The 20,830-nt window shown below is 37.8% G+C and overlaps 1 protein-coding gene across 6 annotated transcripts in view; it reads left to right on the top strand.

Annotated features, from left to right (window-relative positions):
* Nucleotides 1–20,830, top strand: part of NEO1 (neogenin 1) — a 252,544-nt gene that overhangs the window by 76,755 nt on the left and 154,959 nt on the right. For all 6 annotated transcript variants that reach the window (XM_064570177.1, XM_054513446.2, XM_054513445.2 and 3 more), the window contains 3 exons: nucleotides 61–336; nucleotides 3,515–3,668; nucleotides 18,417–18,553. In XM_064570177.1, the coding sequence (XP_064426247.1) occupies nucleotides 61–336; nucleotides 3,515–3,668; nucleotides 18,417–18,553 (567 nt within the window). The remainder of the gene's footprint in view (nucleotides 1–60; nucleotides 337–3,514; nucleotides 3,669–18,416; nucleotides 18,554–20,830) is intronic.

Below are 20,830 nucleotides of genomic sequence, written 5' to 3'. Positions count from 1 at the left end.
CACTACATTTTAAAGTAACATTAAACTACATTTTATTTCTTCTTTTCCTTTATTGTCCAGGTCTTCCAAGATTTGCCAGCCAACCAGAACCTTCTTCAGTTTATGCTGGGAACATTGCAATTCTGAATTGTGAAGTTAATGTAGATTTGGTCCCGTTTGTGAGGTGGGAACAGAACAGACAGCCTCTTCTTCTGGATGATAGAGTTATCAAACTTCCAAGTGGAACACTGGTTATCAGCAACGCTACTGAAGGAGATGGGGGACTTTATCGCTGCATAGTTGAAAGTGGTGGGCCACCAAAGTATAGCGATGAAGCTGAATTGAAAGTTCTTCCAGGTATTAATTTATTATCAGGACTTGTGGTTTTATGTTTATTAATGGATGAAAATTGTTGTTAGAATTTTCTTTTTAAATAAACACTGTTAAATATATGGTGTGACAAATTAATGTCAGCATAAGGAGTCTCAGTTTCTTATAGGCAGAGAAAAGAAGAAAATGTGCCAGAAAGATTTACTCTTTAGTGAATACATTAATAGAAATTTATGAAGCGATAAAGTGTATCTATGGCATTCTTTTTGGCCAAAGACACCCTAGGTCTGTGTCTTGTCAAGCCTCTATCTGCTCCTTCCCTGGAATGGGATACTTGATGTAGTTAGATCTCTTGTCAGAATCCGAGACTCCCTCGGGGTAGTTCATGTAAGGGTTGGGCAACGTGTTAACTAATAGAGCAGCTCTGGAGACACTGGTAGGCAAGAGTTCTTGGATCTTTATAGCGTTCCCCCATTTTAATGTAAACTCAGGCCCTTCTTCCCTTGCTTTGTGGGTTCTCACTCTTTCTGCCCCTGGTGGCTCTCCTCCTCTGTTTCATGTGTCTTTTCTCAGCTGTGTAACTTCTGCTTACTCATAACTTCCTCTCACGTGTTGCTCATCCCAGGCATGCTAGCCTCCTGCTGCCTCCTGGCCTCTCAGCTTCTGTTCCCACTGCTGCGTGCCTAATTCCACATTTCTTCCTTCAAACCTGAGTTTATGAATATAATGGGGCCATCTTTACATTGTTTGGGCAGATTTTTTATATACAACTACTTTGTAGGCTAATTTTTAGTCTATGGATTGGCTTGCAAGGTGAGCCCAGTGTTGGGAGCAGCGACGCTTGAGGGTGTTCCTGATGGGCTTTGAACTGACTTTTTTTTTTAAGGCAGTTTCTTTCTTTGTCATCATCATCCATGCCTTTGCCATTCCTATCCCTGTGTATTTTCAGCTTAGCAGCCACAGTTATTTTTTAAAATGTATATTAGATTATAAAATAAAATAAAATATATATTAGATCATGTTACATCTTTGCTCAAAACCTAATGGTTTCTCATCTTAGAGCAAAGTCCTTGGCCTGTAAGGCTTTGTATACTCTTAATGCCCCCTTCCTCACCATCTCTCTCCTTCCATCTGGTACTCTTCTCTCCCTCACTCTATGATTGTGACCACCTTATGTTTCCAGAACACTCCAGACATTCTTTTGCTTTGCGGTCTTTCTACTTGCCATTTGCCCTGCCTGGAATCCTCTTCCCTCAGATATCTGCCTGACACAACCGTCTTATTTCTCTGCTCAAATATCACTTCATTGTTAAGCCTTCCTTGGCCACTGTTTAAAACAACAGTCTTCATATCCACCCTGGTACTTTCCTCTTTCCCCCTTAATTTTACTTCAGAACATATCCATTGTCTGACATACAATGTCTTTTATTTCTTGTCTCTCTCCCCTAGTAGTATATAAGGTCAACAAGGGTAGGGAATTTTGTCTGCTGCCAAGAATGATAACTGACACATAGAAGCCAGTGAATATTTGTTCAAATTTATTTGTTTCTATCAAAATATGATTAAATTTAGCTAAATCCCAATGGGAAAACAAGAAAACTATTGCCATATTGCAGCATCTTCTAGTCTACTTCCTGACTTGCTTTTACATGGCAGAGGTCCTATTTCTTCTCTGAGGTACCATTCAAGCAAATCCTCAAAACCAGATCCAAGGAAAAAAAGATTTTCAGTGTCAGAGGATGAACCACCATTCAATATCTGAAACAGAAACAAAATAATGTTTTATTTACTTAAGTGAGGAAAAATCATAGTTGTTAAGCATAGTCTTGAATAATGCAAACTGCTGCTCTCGTATAGAATTTTGGGGAAGACGTTATTTTTGGTGTGTTGGTTAAGAGGCAAGAGTGGGTTGATGTCAGCCATAGAAGCATGTTTTATGGTTGGTTGCGGAGGTGGGAGCAGGTTAATGTCAGCTATAGAAGCAAGTGATTCCACTTCTGAATGGCTGACTTTTAAAGCCTGAGGCTATCACTCGTTGGCTGGCTTTCAAAGGCATGTTCACTGAAGTGAGCTGTCACTCATCTAATAGACAGTGTTTGCTTGTTACCATGGCTATAGAACTGTCATCCATTAGTTATGCAAGTCTAAAGCCAGCCCTGGTGGTTGTTACCAAGGCTGTAGAACATCTTTTCCTGAGAGTATGGGGACAAGAGTTCTATCTCTTTACTGAGAACAGTCTTTTTTCTCAAAACTGAACACTGGAAATACCACTCCATCAAGAAGAGAACCCTGTCTTCTACCCATTAGAGTGTGGCCTTTTCAGATACCCATAAGAGGGCAGCTGTATAAAGTGAACACACAGGAGCAGCCTAACAGTCGTACCATTATAAAAATCAAGGGATTGACAGACTAAGTGAATGAGTTAAAGAGATGAAACTCAGAAAGATTTTTAGAAGTAACACACAGATGTAGGGATGTAAAGGAAACCTCTTACGATATCCCTATGAATGGAGAGGATGCTGTTAAGGGTCCTGAGCTTGCTCAGTCTTTTCTCTCTTTGTGCCACTCATGAAACATTTACTTTATTCAGTCTTTTGATGTGAAGGGGATTCTTGTCAAATATCCCTCAGTTGACTAGTAAGCACCTTGAAGTTCGGAGCTACAACTTCTACATCCTTAAGGTCCCCAGAGAGCCTAGCACAGTGCTTTACACATCAAAGTGATTAAGGAAATGTTTGCTAATTTATTTTTTTAAGATTTATATATTTATTTTGGGGGCGGGGCACAGGGAGAGGGAGAAAAAGAATCTCAAGCAGACTCCCTGCTGAGCATGGAGCCCAAAGCAGGGCTCGATTTCATGACCCTGAGATCATGACCTGAGCCGAAATCAAGAGTCAGACACTTAACCAACTGAGCCACCCAGGCACCTGGAAATGTTTGCTAATTTAAATGGGCGGTTCTTGTGTCACTTTTGCTTAAAATATTTTGTTATGTAAAGCCACATAGGGCGCCTGGCTGGCTCAGCTGGTAAAGCATGCATCTTTTGATCTTGGGGTCATGAGTTCAAGCCCCACACTGGGCATGGAGTCTACTTAAAAAAATAAAATAATAAAGCCACACAGACTGAATAGGAATTTGCCATTCCTCATCATTAAAGTAGTAAAGTGCTTTCGTAATTAATGTCTTTTGTTTTATAATTTTTTAGATCCTGAATTCACTTCAAACTTGGTATTTTTGAAAGAGCCTTCTTCCTTAGTCAGAGTCATTGGTCAGAGTGCAGTGTTGCCGTGTGTTGCTTCAGGACTTCCTACTCCAACCATTAGATGGATGAAAAATGAGGAGGCGCTTGACACAGAAAGGTAATGTTGTCTGCCTAAAAGCTTTTTTCAGCCTTAGCTTGAGACTTGGTCTAATCTAATTTGGGACTACTGATTAATAATGAAAAAAGTGGTGATCTACTTTATTTTTATTTAAGCACATTATAATGCTCATTTATCATTCTTGAAATAGTTTATACGCTATATATGATTAGGATGTTTAAAGAAAAAATTGCTTTCAAAATATTAAGGGATAATTATTCCATCTGTTCTTTCTGAGCTGCAGTATACTTAGCTTAAGGCCTCAAGACCTCTTTCCCTAAATTGTTGCAGAAGTTTCTGGTCCTGACTAGCCTGAGACTTCTAATTCCTTTTCATGTGCATTTTGTTGATAGTAGTTTTTTCCTTTATTCTAACAATAAAAGAGAATTTATTCCTCATCCTTCTGTTTTTGCCTTTTAAAATCATACGAGCCTTCTTCTATGATCATAAATTCTTCCTCTTCCACAAAAGCTTTTCTCTAAACATCAGCCATCCTGTCGTCCCTCATTACTTCCTTATGTAATAGGTGCTTGACATATGTAATGAGTGCTTTTCTCTGTTGTATTCTGATAAAAGAACTGAGGTAGCGGTGGTGGTGGTATTTAGGTATATTTTGTTTCCAAAGCAAAGTTATTTTGTGTGTTGTAGAATGTTTAGTATCATCCTTGGTCTCTATCCACTGGATGCCAATAGCACTCCCAAGTTGTGACAACCAAAAATGTTTCTAGATGTTGACAGATGTTCCTTGGGGGACAAAATGGTCCCCAGTTGAGGACCACTGTTGCAGAGCAGTGCTGTCCAATAGAAATATGATGCAAGCCATGTGTGTAATTTAAAATTTTTGATAGCTAGGTAAAAAAAACCTAAGATGTAACGCATACTACTAAATACGATAATAATTTATGTGATGCACCAGTGAAATGTAGTTCTACCCAAACAATAAATGTGGTTAGTGTTGCTTCAGCTTTTACATTTGAATAAAAATTAAATAAAATTTAGAGTTCAGGTCTTCACTCTAGCCACATTTCAAGTGTCAGAGACCCCCTGTGCTAGTGGCTATTGATTTGGACTGAGCAGGTCTAAAGATTCCCAACTGAGTGATCCAAAGTAAGCACACAGTCTTAATTTGTGTACTTAAGTAACCGAGACCTGGGAAAGGGGTAACTCTCTAGTTAGCTTGGTGATCAACCTTCAGTGATTTCATTAGCAAAACTGATGGTATCATCTCCAATGTCATCTCTTTCTTTCTCAGCACTCATCCAGTCATCAACTACTTCTGCCTATATTTTACTTCCTTTCTTCCCACTCCTTTCCCCAGCTAAATATTAGGCGAAGAATTTATAAAACTTCAAGGGAGTATTTAAAACTTAGGCTAACTGAAACATAGGGAACCTTTAAAAAGGGGATAAAAATTTGAAGCTCTCTTAGAGTAGAAATTTAAGTTGGCTACATGTTAGAACAAAATCTTTGTCAGGAGTAGGAAAGCTGGGGCACCTGGGTGGCTCAGTCAGTTACCCATTCAACTCTTGATTTCAGCTTGTCATGATCTCAGGGTGGTGAGATCCAGCCCCTCATCGAGCTCCACACTCAGTAGGGAGTGTGTTTGGGATTTTCTCTCTCTCTCTCTGCCCCTTCCCCCTGCTTGTGCACTCTCTCTCTCTCTCAAATAAATTAATCTTTAAATTACTGTTTAATTAAATTTTATTTATATGAGAGAGTGCAAGTGGGGAGAGGAACAAAGGGCGGGGGAAAGGAACAAGCCCACTCTGCAGTGAGTGCAGACTCTGACATGGGGCTCGATCCCAGGACTCTGAGATCATGACCTGAGCCTAAATCAAGAGCAGGTCACTTAACCACCTGAGCCACCAAGGTGCCCCAGAGATAAATAAATCTTTAAAAAAAGGGGAGGGGTAAGAAAGCTGAAATAGGTTCTTTTAAAAGATTTCGTATTTTATCATCATAGAAGGACATTCTGAAGATATATAATGATAAAGGAGTTTGATTTCTTATATAAGAAATAAAAGTGAGGATTGCTATGATTCTCGTTTGCTTATTCAATAATTATTCAACAAATGTTTACTGAAAGCCAATTATGTTAAGCACTGTTCTAGGTACTGGGAACAGAGTAGTGAACTGAATAGTTGTGCTGATACTCTAGTGGGGAAGAGTCAGACAGTAATCATTTAAACATGTAAAAGTTCAGTTTATAATAAGTGCTATGAAGAAAATTAAGACAAAAGTATGCCAGGGATACCAAGAGAGGTAGAGGTATGGTTGCTATCTTATATAGTATGTTGGACAGCTGTTCCTTTAGTAAAGTGATTCTCATACTGGGGTCTAGATGTGGTTGGGGTATATAAGTCACAGTAGAAATGTTACATATCTTCCTTTTATGTTGCATAAAATTATTACATTCAATTTTATTCAAACATATTTCTTAGGGGAAATGTTTTTTAATTAAATCAAATGTGGATATATCATGGCTAGCAATATCTCTCTGAATTTGAAGGATAAATCAGAAGACTGAGTAGACTGTTTTCTACCTTGAGTTCTCTAGGCTTCTGAATACTTGGGTTACATGGTAGAAAAGTCTGAGAAGCATTGCTTTCGAATAGCACTGCCTCAGGAAGCTTCACAAGCATGTAGGAGGAGGACAGTGTTGATGGTGTTCATGTCAGTATTTCTAAACCTTAGCATAGTGTCTGGCACATAATGGGGTAGGGAAAGTGGTAACCAATAATTTTTGGTCAGATATCTGAATATAGTATAGGAGAATCAGAGTGCTTCAGGTTAGATGTAGGTAATTACTCAGAATGTCTGTTTCTACCAGTGCCTTATGAGATATGTAGATGGGCCTTAGCTAATAAATTATTTAAACCCCAAATTAGAAAGAAATTTTGAAATTGGAAGAAACAAGTGGTTAGAAATCTAGATAGTGCTAGGCTGGCTTTGGTAAAAATCTTGAACTATTAGACATCCTTCTCTATTACTAATCTTAAGGCCTCTTTGAAAATGAATATTTTAAAACATTACCTGGGAGAAGCTAAGATGGCAGAATAGTAGGAGGACCCTAGGCTTGCCTCTTCCCTTGAACACAGCTAGATAAATACCAAATCATTCTGAATACCCAAGAAATTGATCTGAGGACTGACAGAACAAACTGCACAACTAGAGGCAAAGAGGCCACAACATAGAAGTTAGATCTGCAAAATATAAAGAAAAAATCCTAAGAGCAGCAAGACAAAAGAAGTCCTGAACTTACAAGGGAAGACAAATGAGGTTAAGAGCAGATCTATCCACAGAAACTTGGCAGGCCACAAGAAAGTGGCATGATGTATTCAACGTGCTGAATGGCAAAAATATGCAGATAAGAATACTCTATCCAGCAAGGCTGTCATCCAGCATAGGAGAGAGAAAGAGTTTCCCAGACAAACAAAAACTAAGGGAGTTCATGACCACTAAACCAGGCCTGCAAGAAATATTAAAGGGGCCTTTTTGAGTGGGAAAGAAAGACCAAAAGCTTCAAAGACTAGAGAGAAACAGAGAAAATCTCCAGAAATGACAGAACAAGTAATAAAATGGCACTAAATTCATATATATCAATAATCCCTCTGAATGTAAATGGACTAAATGCACCAATCAGAAGACATAGGGTGTCCGAATGGGGGGAAAAAACCCCAACAAGACCCATCTATATGCTGCCTACAAGAGACTTATTTTAGACCTAAAGACACCAGCAGATTGAAAGTGAGGGGATAGAGAACCATTTGTCATGCTAATGGACATCAAAAGAAAGCCAGAGTAGGAGTACTTATATCAGACAAACTAGATTTTAAACTGAAGACTGTAACAAGAGATGAAGAAGGGCACTATATCATAATAAAAAGATCCATCCAGCAAGAAGACCTAACAATTTTAATATTTATGTACTATATCATAATAAAAAGATCCATCCAGCAAGAAGACCTAACAATTTTAATATTTATGTTCCCAATTTGGGAGCACCCAAATATGAATAACAAACATAAAGGAATTCATTGATAATAATACAATAATAGTAGAGGACTTTAATACCTTACTTACATTAACAGAGAGATCATCTAGGCAAAATCAACAAGGAAACAATGGCTTTGAATGACACACTGGACCAGATGGACTTAAAGATACGTTCAGAACATTTCATCCTAAAGCAGCAGAATACACATTCTTATCGAGTGCACATGGGACATTTTCCAGAATAGATCACATACTAGGTCACAAGTCAGACCTCAACAAGTACGAAATGATTGAGATCATACCATGCATATTTTCCGACCATAATGCTATGTAACTTGAAGTCAACCACATGAAAATTTTTGGGAAGACCACAAAGACATGAAGGTTAAAGAACATCCTACAAAAAAATTAATGGGTCAACCAGGAAATTAAAGAAGAAATTTTTTAAAAATACATGGAAACAAATGATAATGAAAACACAATGGCCCAAAACTTTTGGGATGCAGCAAAAGCAGTCATAAGAGGGAAGTATATAGCAATACAAGCCTACCTCAGGAAGCAAGAAAAATCTCAAATATGCAACCTAACCTCACACCTAAAGGAGCTAGTGGAAGAACAACAAATGAAGCCTAAAGCCAGCAGAAGAAGGGAAATAATAAAGGTTAGCGCAGAAATGAATGATACAGACACATATACACAACAGTAGAACAGATGAATGAACCCAGGAGCTGGTTCTTTGAAAGAATTAATAAAATTGACAAACCCCTAGCCAGACTTATCAAAAGAAAAAAGAAAGGACCCAAATAAATAAAATCACAAATGAGAGCGGAGAGATCACAACCAGCACCACAAAAATACAAACAATTATAGGAGAATATTATGAAAAATTATATGCTAACAGATTGGGCAATCTGGAAGAAATGGATAAATTCCTACAAACATATAAACTACCAAAACTGAAACATGAAGAAATAGAAAACTTGTTCAAGTTTTCTTGAAGTTCAAGACTGATAAACCAGCAAAGAAATTGAATCAGTAATCAAAAATATCTCAAAAATTATGGGAAGAGCCCAAGTTTCCATCAACTGATGAATAAAGGTGATGTGGTATATATATGCAATGGAATATTACTCAGGCATAAAAAGAATGAAATCTTGCCATTTACAATGATATGGATGGAGCTAGAGAATGTTATGCTAAGTGAAAAAAGTCATAGAAAGAAAAATACATTATGATTTCATTCATATGTGTAATTAAAGAAGAAAATAGATGGGGGAAGAAAACATGGGGGAAGAAAAAGAGAGAGGGAAGCAAACCATAAAACAGAGTCTTAACTATAGAGAACAAATGGAGGGTTGCTGGAGGGAGGGTGGGCGGGGGATGGGCTAGATGGGTGATGGGTATTAAGGAGGGCACTTGTGATGAGCACTGGGTGTTGTATGTAAGTGATGAATCACTAAATTCTACTCCTGAAACTAATATTACACTATATGTTAACTAAATGGAATTTAAATAAAAATTTGAAACAAAATAAATACATGAATAAATTCTTTTGTGATCATTAAAATAAATAAATAAATAAAGCATTACCATGACTGTCTTAAGAATTTATATATTTACCTAATCTTTCCATCAAATTTGTTCAGATCCAAACCAGTCATAGCTACTGAAGGGGAAGGGTAGTGGAAATGTGTCCAATTCATTGAGTAGTTTTATTTTAAAGGGAGAGAATCCAGAAAATACAAATGCTAAAGTGTAGAGTGACTGACTGCACAATGTAATGTTCTGTTTTGGTGGAATGACAGATCAGAACCCAGCTGCAAAGGAACAGGTTATAGTTATAAAAATGCTTAATGTATTATAATTGACAATAATCGAAAAATTATTTGAAAAACAAGTGGAGGAGTCACATTTCTGGGAAGATGGAATAGATGTATTTTTCCCTATTCTTCCCACTACCAAAAATCCCAGACATTATATGTAAAACAAACCTAATAAGACTCTGGGGTTGCCTGCGTGGCTCAGTCAGTTAAGCATCTGACTCTTAGCTCAGGTGTTGATCTCAGGGTCGTGAGTTCAAGCCCTGTGTTGGGGTCCATGCTAGGAGTGGAGCCTACTTAAAAAGAAAAAAAAAAAAAGGACTCTAAAAGGTGGAGAGAGGAAGAATGACTGGCTAGAGACCGTGGGACCCAAGGAACAACATGATGGTGAGTTCCTTGGGTTTTGTTTTTGCCTCATATATTCCAACTTGAGCTGAAGAAGCTGGCAACCTGAAAATGCCAACAGGCACATTCAAAAAAGTTCTTAACAAACATGTGCTCTCTCTAGCCAGAGGACCAGTAAAGGGAAAGCATAGCAAGACAAAATGTATAAGACTATAATCACTCCTACTTTAACCAAACACTACGGAAGAAACTGCAGCCCCACCTTCACCCATGTGAGCAAAAACCCAAGTGGGAAGGCTAGACTGCCACCCTTACCAGGTTGTAATGAGATCACGCAACCTATATGGTATCAGGAGCTAAATAGGGAGGCAAAACTTTCATCTCAACCAGGCAGTATCAAGGCCCTCTCTTTTGCTGTGTTAGTAGAAACCACAGAGGGAGCGTGGACTTTTATCCCACCTGGCGGTAAAAGATATTTCTTCCCTTCCCCACGAGGGTGGTATTAAAGGAGGCCTTGTGGAGAGTCAGAACTTTCATCATCATGTAGTATTGAGGCCCCCCTCCATGGTGTCAGTGGACACTATATGGGGAATGGTAATGAGGTATTCCTACTGCACCAGCCGGAGGGCAGTATCAGTGAAGGCCTAGTGGGGAGTCAGAACTCCCAGCCCTGTTAAGGAATAATGAGGAATCCCCACTTCCCCTTGGGTATTAAAATGAAGACTGAGTAGGGAACCTGGACTTCCACCTCCATCTGACAGTAATAAGGTGGTACCTCCCCCTTCCTCTAGAGGAGTGTCAGAAGAAGCCACCTAAAGTTAAAGGTTTAGTAAGATCCAGAGTCTCATAACATACTCCAGATATCCAGATTTCAATTTAAAATGACTCATCATACCAAGAACCAGGAAGATCTCAAATGAGAAAAGACAATAGATGTCAACATTTAGTTGGCAGGTTTTAGAATTATCTGATATATTTTAAAGCAATCACCATAGAAATGCTTCAATAATTACAAACACACTTGAAATAGATGAAAAAAATAGAACATCTCAGCAAAAACATAGAAAAGTCTCCTCAAATAAATAGCAGATTGAAAGAACCAAGTAGAAAATTTTGAAGTTAGACCATAAAAAAATAAAATCAGTGGATGGGCTTAGCAGTAGACCAGATGGGACAGAGGAAAGAATCCGTGAACTAGAAAAATAGAAGACACAATGGTCAGTATTAGGACTGAAACAAGGGATGCTACTACAGATCCTGCAGGCATCAAAAGGATAAGGGCACGCTATAAGCAACTAAACACATGTAAATTTGACAGCTTATACAAAATAAACTGCTTGCTCCAAAACCTACCACATCTAACCCAATATGAAATAATTTGAATAGGTCTCTGTTAAGGAGATTGACTTTGTAATTTTAAAACTCCTAAAAAAGAAGTCTCCAGGCCCAGATGGTTTCACTGGAGAGTTCTAATGTTTAAAGAAATAACACCAGTTCTACACAATCTCTCCAGAAAATAGAAGGAATTGAAGCTAGTATCACTCTGATACCAAAACCAGACAAACATAGTACAAAAACAAAAACTACAGGCCAACAGGCCAATACCCCCTCATGAATATAAACATAAAAATTCTTAACAAGGAGCGCCTGGGTGGCTTAGTTGGTTAAGCGACTACCTTTGACTCAGGTCATGATCCCAGGGTCCTGGGATCGAGCCCTGCATCAGGCTCCCTGCTCAGCGGAGAGCCTCCTTCTCCCTCTCCCTCTGCTACTCCCCCCTGCTTGTGCTCTCTCTCTCTGTCAAATAAATAAAATCTTTTAAAAAAAATTCTGAACAAGATACTAGCAGAGTGAATTCAGATGTGTGTGTATATATATACATATATATTCAAATGTGTGTATGTATGTGTGTGTATGTAAATATATATGTATGTATATTTATATACCATAACCAAGTAGGGTTTATTCCAGGGATGCAAGGCTGACTCAGTATTCCAAAATTAATATAATCTAACATATTAAAAAACTAAAGAAAAAACCTACATGATCAAATTAATAGAGAAAAAGCATTTGACAAAATTCAACACCCTTTCATTATTTGAAAAAAACGTTCAGAAAAATAACTTAAGAACATATACAGAAAACTTACAAGCTAACATTATATTTAATGGTGAAAGACGTACTTCCTCTGAAGATCAAGAACTAGCTAAGTTCACAGTCAGTGCTAGAAGTTCTAGCCAGTTCAATAAAGCAAGAAAAATAAAAAGCACACAGATCTAAAAGGAAGAAGTAAATAACCTCTATTTGCAAATGATATGTCTCCACAGAGAATCCCAAGGAATCCACAAAACTTCTAGAACTAAGAAGTAAGTTCAGCAAGTCACAAGATATAAGATAAACATAAAAATCAATTGTATTTCCTCAACATCACTCATCATTAGGGAAATGCAAATCAGAATTACAGTGAGTATCACCTCACACCTGTCAGAATGGCTAAAATCAAAAACACAAGAAACAAGTGTCGGTGAGGATGTGGAGAAAAAGGAACCATAGTGCAGTGTTGGTGGGAATGCAAACTGGAATGCAAACTGGTGCAACCACTGTGAAAAACAGTATGGAGATCCCTCAAAAAATTAAAAATAGGACTATCCTATGATCCAGTAATCACACTACTGGGTATTTAACCAGAGAATAGGAAAACATTAATTCAAAGGGATACATGAGACCCTATGTTTATAGCAGCATTATTTACAATACCCAAGATATGGATGCAGCCCAAGTGTCCATCTACAGATGAATGGATAAAGAAGATATGGTACACTTATACAATGGAATATTATTCAGTCATAGAATGAAATCTTGCCATTTGCAATGACATCAATGGATTTAGAGAGTATAATGCTAAGGGAAATAAGTCAGAGAAAGACAAATACTGTATGATCTCACTCATATGTGGAATTTAAAAAACAAAACAAATGAGCAAAGGTAAAAAAGAGAGAGAAACCAAGAAACAAACTCTGAACTATAGAGAACAAGCTGACAGTTACCACAGGGGAGGCAGGTGGGGGAATGGGTGAAACAGGTGATGGGGATTAAAAAGCACACTTATGATGGGGGGAAAAAAAAGAATCTAGGTTATAAAACAGAAATTAGGCACCAGGAAACAAGATTGGGTAAATTCAGACCAAGGCAGCAGAGGAAAAAGCCAAGCCAGGGTAAGCCAAGGATGTTTTGAGAAGGGCAATTCAAAGTCATTGAAGAAAAGAGATAACATATTACTGCTCTTAATTTCTCTTCCCTAAGACTGCTCTGACGCCAAGTCTCATTGAAGAAGAATTAAGACAGCTTTAGTCCTTGAGAATAAGGAGGGGGAATGGAGAACATTCCTGGCCACTGGGAACAAACCGGATGGCCATCCTTCAGAAATGGAGGAAAACTGCCTAAGACAATCTTGGCTCTTTATAATGAACAAATGGTCAGAGAGAACTTTATGCAAAGGACTTTGCATTTTTGGAATTCTTGTTTATGTAGCAATTTTAAGCATATAAGTATATATTTCCATTTAAAAATATTTTTATACAAAAAAATACAGATGAATGGACCATGAAGAAAAAAATCATTTGTATTTCTGTGTACTAGCAATGAGCATGTGAACACCGAAGTTACAGATACAATAGCATTTACACTCACTCACAAAAACTGAAATACTTAAGTTGAAAATCTAACAAAACTTGTTAGATTTGTATACTAAAAAACACAAAATGCTAATGAAAGATATCAAAGAAGATCTAAATAAATAGACCTACAGTGTCTTTGGATTGGAAGACTCAGTAGCAAAGATGTCAGTTCTTCAAATTGATACACAGGTTAACTCAATTCCTGTCAATATCCCAGCAAGATCTTTTGTAGATATAGACAAGACTATTCTAAAATTTAGATGGAAAAGCAAAGGAACTGGAATAGTTAACAGTTTTTTGTTTTTTTTTTAAAGATTTTATTTATTTATTTGATAGAGAGAGACACAGCGAGAGAGGGAACACAAGCAGGGGGAGTGGGAGAGGGAGAAGCAGGCTCCCCGCAGAGCAAGGAGCCCGATGGTGGGACTCGATCCCAGGACCCTGGGATCATGACCTGAGCTGAAGGCAGTCACTCAACCGACTGAGCCACCCAGGCACCCAACAGTTTTTTTAAAAAGTGAGAAGAATCAGTCTACCTTATTTCAGGACTTTGTATATAGCTACAGTGATCAAGACTGTATGGCATTGAGGATAGTCACATATATCACTGGGACAGAATAGAGAATTCAGATTTAGACCAAACAAAAATGCCCAACTAATTTATGACAAAGATGTAAAAGCAGATCAACGGAGGAAAGGTAGCATTTTTTTTTTTTTTTAAGATTTTATTTATTTATTTGACAGAGACAAAGCGAGAGAGGGAACACAAGCAGGGAGAGAGGGAGAAGCAGGCTTCCTGCTGAGCAGGGAGCCTAATGCGGGGCTTGATCCCACAACCCAAGCCGAAGGCAGATGCTTAACAACTGAGCCACCCAGGCACCCCAGGAAAGATAGCATTTTTAACAAATGCTGCTGGAGCAGTTGGTCACGCCTCTCAACCTATGTCTCACACGTCATATAAAAAATTAACTCTTGGACCTAAATGTAAAATGCAAAATGAAATTTGAGAAAAGAAATATGGGAGAATACCAGGATCTAGGGCTAGGCAAAGAGTTATTAGATTTGACACCGAAAGCACAATCCATAAAAGGAAAAGTTGAAAATTGGATTTCATCAAAATTAAAAACTTTTGCTCTGTGACAGACCCTTTTAGAGGATGAAAAGATCATTACAGAGTGGAAGAAAATATTTGCAAACCACATCTTCAACAAGTGTATGTAAAATATATAATAATCTTTCAAAACTCAACAGTAGAAAAGCACATAATCCAATTAGAAATAGGCAAAAGACATGAATAAATGTTTTACTGGAAAAGATGAAGGTGGCAAGTAAGCACAAGAAAAGTTGTTTCACATTGTTAGCCATGAGGGAAATGCAAATTAAAGTCACAGTAAGATATTGCTATGTACCTATCAGAATAGCTTCACTTTGTAAAAATTGACAGCACCAATGCTGTCAAGGATGTGGAGAAATGGGATCACTCTGACACTGCTGGCTGGAATGTGAAAATGGCACAGCCACTCCACAACACTGGCAGTTTCTTTAAAAACTTAACATGTTGCAACTACCGTATGACCTAACATTAACCCTTTTGGGCATTTGTCCTGTAGAAATGAACTTCATGTTCACACACAAGTCTGCATATCTGTATTCACAGCAGCTTTATTCATAATAGCCCCAAACTAGAAACAGCCCAGATGTCCTTGATTGAGTGAATGGTTAAACAAACTAAGGTATATCCATACTGTGGAATTCCTGCTAAGCAATAAAAGGAAGGAACTATTGATATATGCAGCAACCTAGATGAATCTTTGGAGAATTATGCTGAGTGAAGAAAGCCAAGCCCCAAAGGTTATATACTGTATGATTTTATTTATATAATATTCTTCTTGAAATGACAAAATTACTGAAATGGAGAACAGATTAGTGGTTGCCAGGGGTTAATGAGGAGGTGGGAGGAGGACGAAAGAGGGTGTGGCTGTAAAAGGGCCATAGGAGGGATCCTTGTGGTGATGGAAATGTCAGTATTCTTGTGATGTTGTACTCTACGAGGTTACCACTGGGTAAAGACGTACATACAATACATCTCTGTATTATTTTTTTTTTAAGATTTTTATTTATTTGTCAGAGGGAGAGTGAGAGAGAGAAGAGAGCACAAGCAGGGGGAGCGGCAGGCAGAGGGAGAAGCAGGCTCCCTGCTGAGCAGGGAGCCCCAAGTGGGGCCCAATCTCAGGACCCTGGAATCATGACCTGAGCAGACCGGGCAGACGCTTAAATGACTGAGCCATACAGGTGTCCCCTCTCTGTATTATTTCTTAAAACTGTAGTTACCTCATAATAAAAAGTTTAGTCAAAACAAAACAAAACAAAAAAACAGAAGAGAATAAATATCGTTCCCTTCCTTTCCTGCTGTTTTAAAAGAAGAGATGTCCTTTTGTGCTCTAAATCTTATTACTTTCCATTTTCTCCAGCACTTTTATGAATCTTCTTCTCAAATATTTTCCTCTCCATTGGCTCCTTCTCTTTTTGCCTATAAAAAGGCTTACCTTTCTCTCACGCAAGTAACAACACAAAGAAACTAAATTAAACAAGCCAATTTCCTTTTGTTTTCCCCTTCACACATACTACCCTAACCTTAAGAATCTTCCTTGACATGTGTTTCTTCCTCAGTTTCTCTATCTAATCCATCTACATCTGTCATGGAACCTCCTAACTATCTCTGAAAACCACCTTATTCCAAGCTACTGTCAGCTGTCACCTCAGTTACCACAGGACTCTCCTGTTCTTCCCATACTTACTCTGGCTTCATCGTGTGAAGCCACCGGTGTGGCTTAAACTTGGCCACACTGGTTATTTTCAGATCCAGAAACACACTGTGGTCCTTTCAAAGTCTCCTTTGTACCATCTCCTAGACTGAGCCCTGACTCCCCAGCGACACACACACATACTTTGTCCAGCAACACTCAGCCTAACTTGGGTCCAGTGACCATGCTTGCTTTTCACACACTGTTCCTTTTGCTTATTATCTTTGAATTTTGGAGTTCTAAAGACTCGACTGCCATCTTACTGTAAGCTCTCACATCATCACGTGAATAAGTTAAATGAATTCTGCCAAGCTAACAGCCATTCTTCCTCCCAGAAGAAAGATTGACTTCTATACCGGCACTCAGTTATGGCAAATATGAGGCAAGCAAATATCAGGAATATTTTTTAGTATAATTATTAAGTAGGAATTACTGTATCTCCAGTTCAAAAGTACCATACCAACTAGTAGTTCAAATTATCTTCCCCTCAACTGGGTATCACATGTATATATTGCTGATTTTCCACTCGTGAGCATTGTTTTCCATTTCTGAAGATTAGTAGTAGTTTTGTCTAAGGGTGAAATAGAGGATTTTCAATTTTGTAAATTTTTCTTATTTTGCGAGGCATGGAAACCCAGTCTTATCTCTCTGTTTTATCCAAGTAGTTCTTGCTCTATTCCATGATATGTTTACTGCTTCTCTATCTCATCACATTAAATTGGGATTTGAGGTCTAATAGAGATGTTTCAAATTAGAAGGCCACTTGATAAAGTTGAGTCGTGATCTTGCAGGGTATTTCATAGAGAAGCCACCAAACCTGATTCTGGTTTTCCTCTTTCTTTGTCCAGAAACTTAATCTTGTTTATCAGATTCAGGAAGCTTAATTACTCAGGTTCACAGCATACTGAAATTTAAGCTAGAATAGCTCTTTACTTAGGATGAGAATTATAAATGTGGCACAGACAGAATAGTCATAATAGTCATTTCCTCTCTTTTTTCCCCATCAGAAATTCTCTATGAAAAGCCATATTTTTTGTTGAGCATAGTTACAGATAGGAAATGTGACAGTATTAAGATTAGAGAGAAAAATCTGCCTATGAAAACCAGTTTAGACATAGAACCTCAAAATAAAAATAAAATTATAACTCCACAAACTCCAAATCAGCTAAACCTTTTTGCTTTATAAAAACTTGATGAGAATATTGATTTGTGATTTTTTTCCCTTGATGTTATAAGATCACTTACTTTTTCTTTAAATATTCTCTTTAAAAGATTTAAATCACTGTATAGATCTGGGTTATAGTGGTCGGTGTCCTTGTTGATGATGGCATGATAGCAGGTTCTTACCTGGTAACCACATCCACGTTGCTGCTCTCTGGCAAGCGTGTTCTCTCCCTTCCCTGTCCCTTTTCCTCCCTTCCCTAGCCAAGCCACCACAGGAAACTTTCAGTAGGCATCGTGGCCCCACGACTTTGTGTTTCTGATCTGACATTTTACCTTCTCCAGTTGTCCTCTCAATTTGGCATACCTGAATCAATCTCAGATTGATTCCAGAATTCAAAATTAGATCATGTGCGGAAAAACTGGGCAGAGTTGGGAGGCAGGGATGGATTGTGGGGAGTGGAATTGGTTATAAAAGTAGTGTACCATTGAGAATAATTAGATGTGTTCAGAGATAGGGGCACCTGGGTGGCTCAGTCGGTTAAACGTCTGACTCTTGATTTTGGCTCAGGTCATGATCTCAGGATTGTGAGATCGAGCCCCGATTTGAGCTCCACGCTGAGTGTGGAACCTGCTTCATATTCTCTCTCTCCCTCTCCCTTGCCCCTCCCCACCCCAAGCTTCATGCTCTTTCTCTCTCTCTCTCAGAAAAAATAAGTGTTAGAGATAATTCATTGTAACATTTTGGTTCGTGTTTGTGATATTTATGCATGTAAAATATGAGCAGAGTAATTGGACTAAATTAAATTCTGCTAATTTTGTTAGTCTCTCTGTAGCCATATAAATAATAATGCTTTTTAAGTGTTTTCTCTGTTTTATGTAGAGAGTTTCTCAGGTATTTATTATTTTCCTAGTTCTGAAATGTGTCAATATTTTTTTATGCAGCTCTGAAAAATTGGTGTTGCTGGCAGGTGGTAGTCTGGAGATCAGTGATGTTACTGAGGATGATGCGGGGACTTATTTTTGTATAGCTGATAATGGAAATGAGACAATTGAAGCTCAAGCAGAGTTTACAGTACAAGGTATGTAAATATTTCCTGTATAAATAAATTCTGTGTACTTTATTGGTTTGCTAATTGTTTAACATTAAAGTAGAGGAGACAATACAGCATAATCGTTAAAACCCTGAGCTTTATGCCAGTTTGCTTAGGTTCAATTCTGGGCCTTATATTTCCTAGCTATGTAACTATAGGAAATTTACTTAACCTCTCTGACCCTCATTTACCTCCCCTGTAAACGGAGATAACAAGAGTACTTACCTCATTGAGGTTGTTTTAAGGATTTAAGAGAGTTAATATTTGTAAACTCCTAGAATATGTGACTAGAATATGATAAGAGCCCAGTTAATTATTGATATTATCTGCAGAATAGTATGGGGAAGGCTGTGTTCTGGGACATCTGGAAGTTCAGCTCACTTTTCTTATCTCACAGAGACTTCTTATACTCTGACCTAGAACCTTTTATCTCCTAAGCATTGGTGCTCCCTCCTTTCCGGAGAATAGATCACCCAGGACGGAATGCACTGTGTCTCTCAAAGTAACATGGTCATCTCTTTGATGATTTGATGATTTATTTCGTTCCGTTCAACTAATGTTGGTCATCACAGCATCTTCCCTCACAGGCTTTCTGATTCAGAAGTCAGAGAAAGTGAACATGACATAATCTCTTCTTTATCTCCATGTCCCTTGCCCTTCCTCCATATTGGAATGTACCCTCAGAGGAATATTTGCTCTCTCTCCTGTAATTTGTCTACACCCTCATTTTATCTTTGTTTCAGCTAAAAATTTTAAGACCTTTCTGTTACTTTCAGAAAAATCCAACATTGCTTGGATATGTAGAGGTATATTTTGGCTCATGATGTTCATTATTACCTTGTCTCAAATTGTATTATATTTTATTGAATACTTCCTGATCTGTGGTTTAGGGTTATTTCATATTTTTACGAAAGTTTGTTTCTCTTGGCTCACTGGTGGGTTTCAGAGTAGGAAGTATGATAGCCACATTTATACCTCCAGTAGTCACCAGAGGACTCAAATTTGTTTTGTTTTATATATAAGATATATATTTTAAGTTTATTTTTGGTAATCTGTACACCCAGCGTGGGGCTTCAACTCATGACCCTGAGATCAAGAGTCACATGCTGCACTGACTGAGCCAGCCAGGAGCCCCTCAAATTTGTTTTTGATAGGAATTGGGAAGTAGACTGCTTGGGGTCCTTCTGTGCTGGCAAAAGCACAGAATGTTTATGTTCTCTATTGCTATTTGTGAATGGATTCATAATCTCTGAAAATCAAAAGAACAAGCCTTAGACTAGAGCTATTACAGTTAATTGCATAACTATTGCCTCACCTACACTGAACCATTCTTGGCTAGGTGGACGGTTGGCCATGACCAGTTGTAGAATGACCAATTTCTATTTCTGTTTTGCTTATCTGTTTATCCAATTTATTTCTTTACCTCTGTGTGGGTGGGATCGTACAAGTAAAATATTAGTGAACTACGTATTATTTGGTCCCTGTTCCTCCCTTACTAGATGTTTTCTCTTTTTGTTTTTACCATTAGTCAGATTCTTGGCCTAACACTCTCTTCCATTTCCTACCTGTGCCTCAGTTTCCTCCACTGTAAAGTACCTTGTTATTAACCTCAAATGTGAGGTATAGTTTCTGCCATATGTGTCAGTTGCATTTGTCCATGTGATTGTTTTCTGCTTTTTAACTTTTATTTATTGTATGGAATTGAATTAAAACTCTTCTATTCACTTATTAACTACATTTTTTTAGTTGTAAGATAATACATACATCTTACAATTTGTACCTCGTTCCATCTTCTCTGTCCCTAGAGAAAGTGCCCTTTAAATGAGTACATTCTAGAAAACTGAGGAAAGAATAAGTAAGGAAACCTAGATATTAAAAATTACCACAGACCTTCTCTAATTAAACAGCATGGTATTGGCCCAAGAGTAGGCAACCAAAAGGAATAAAATCCAGGTGTTACAAGTAATTATGGAACTTAAAAATACTATCAAAGTGGCAATTCAGTTCAGAGGGAAAAAACTTACTTAAATGGTATTGGTACAATAGATTTTCAAGTAGGAGAAAATAAAGTTGGTCAAAATATGAAAAAATGAAGAATATGTGAGTTTAATGTTTGTATTATCTGTGCTGGAAAAGACAACAGGAAAGAACATGTCAAGCAAAAACCAACAAATGTTGACTACATACACATTTTTTTTTTTAAGTTATATAGAAGAGCCCCTGTAAATAAAAGCTAAATGCAAATGATAGGCTAGGTGAGAATAG

Source organism: Mirounga angustirostris, unplaced genomic scaffold (genome assembly GCF_029215605.1).
Source record: "Mirounga angustirostris isolate CCGP_5_RB_7025 unplaced genomic scaffold, mMirAng1.0.hap1 SCAF_9, whole genome shotgun sequence".
In the NCBI taxonomy this organism is placed as follows: Eukaryota; Metazoa; Chordata; class Mammalia; order Carnivora; family Phocidae; genus Mirounga; species Mirounga angustirostris.
Note: the sequence above shows the minus strand (reverse complement) of the source record. Positions and strands in the feature narration are given on the sequence as shown.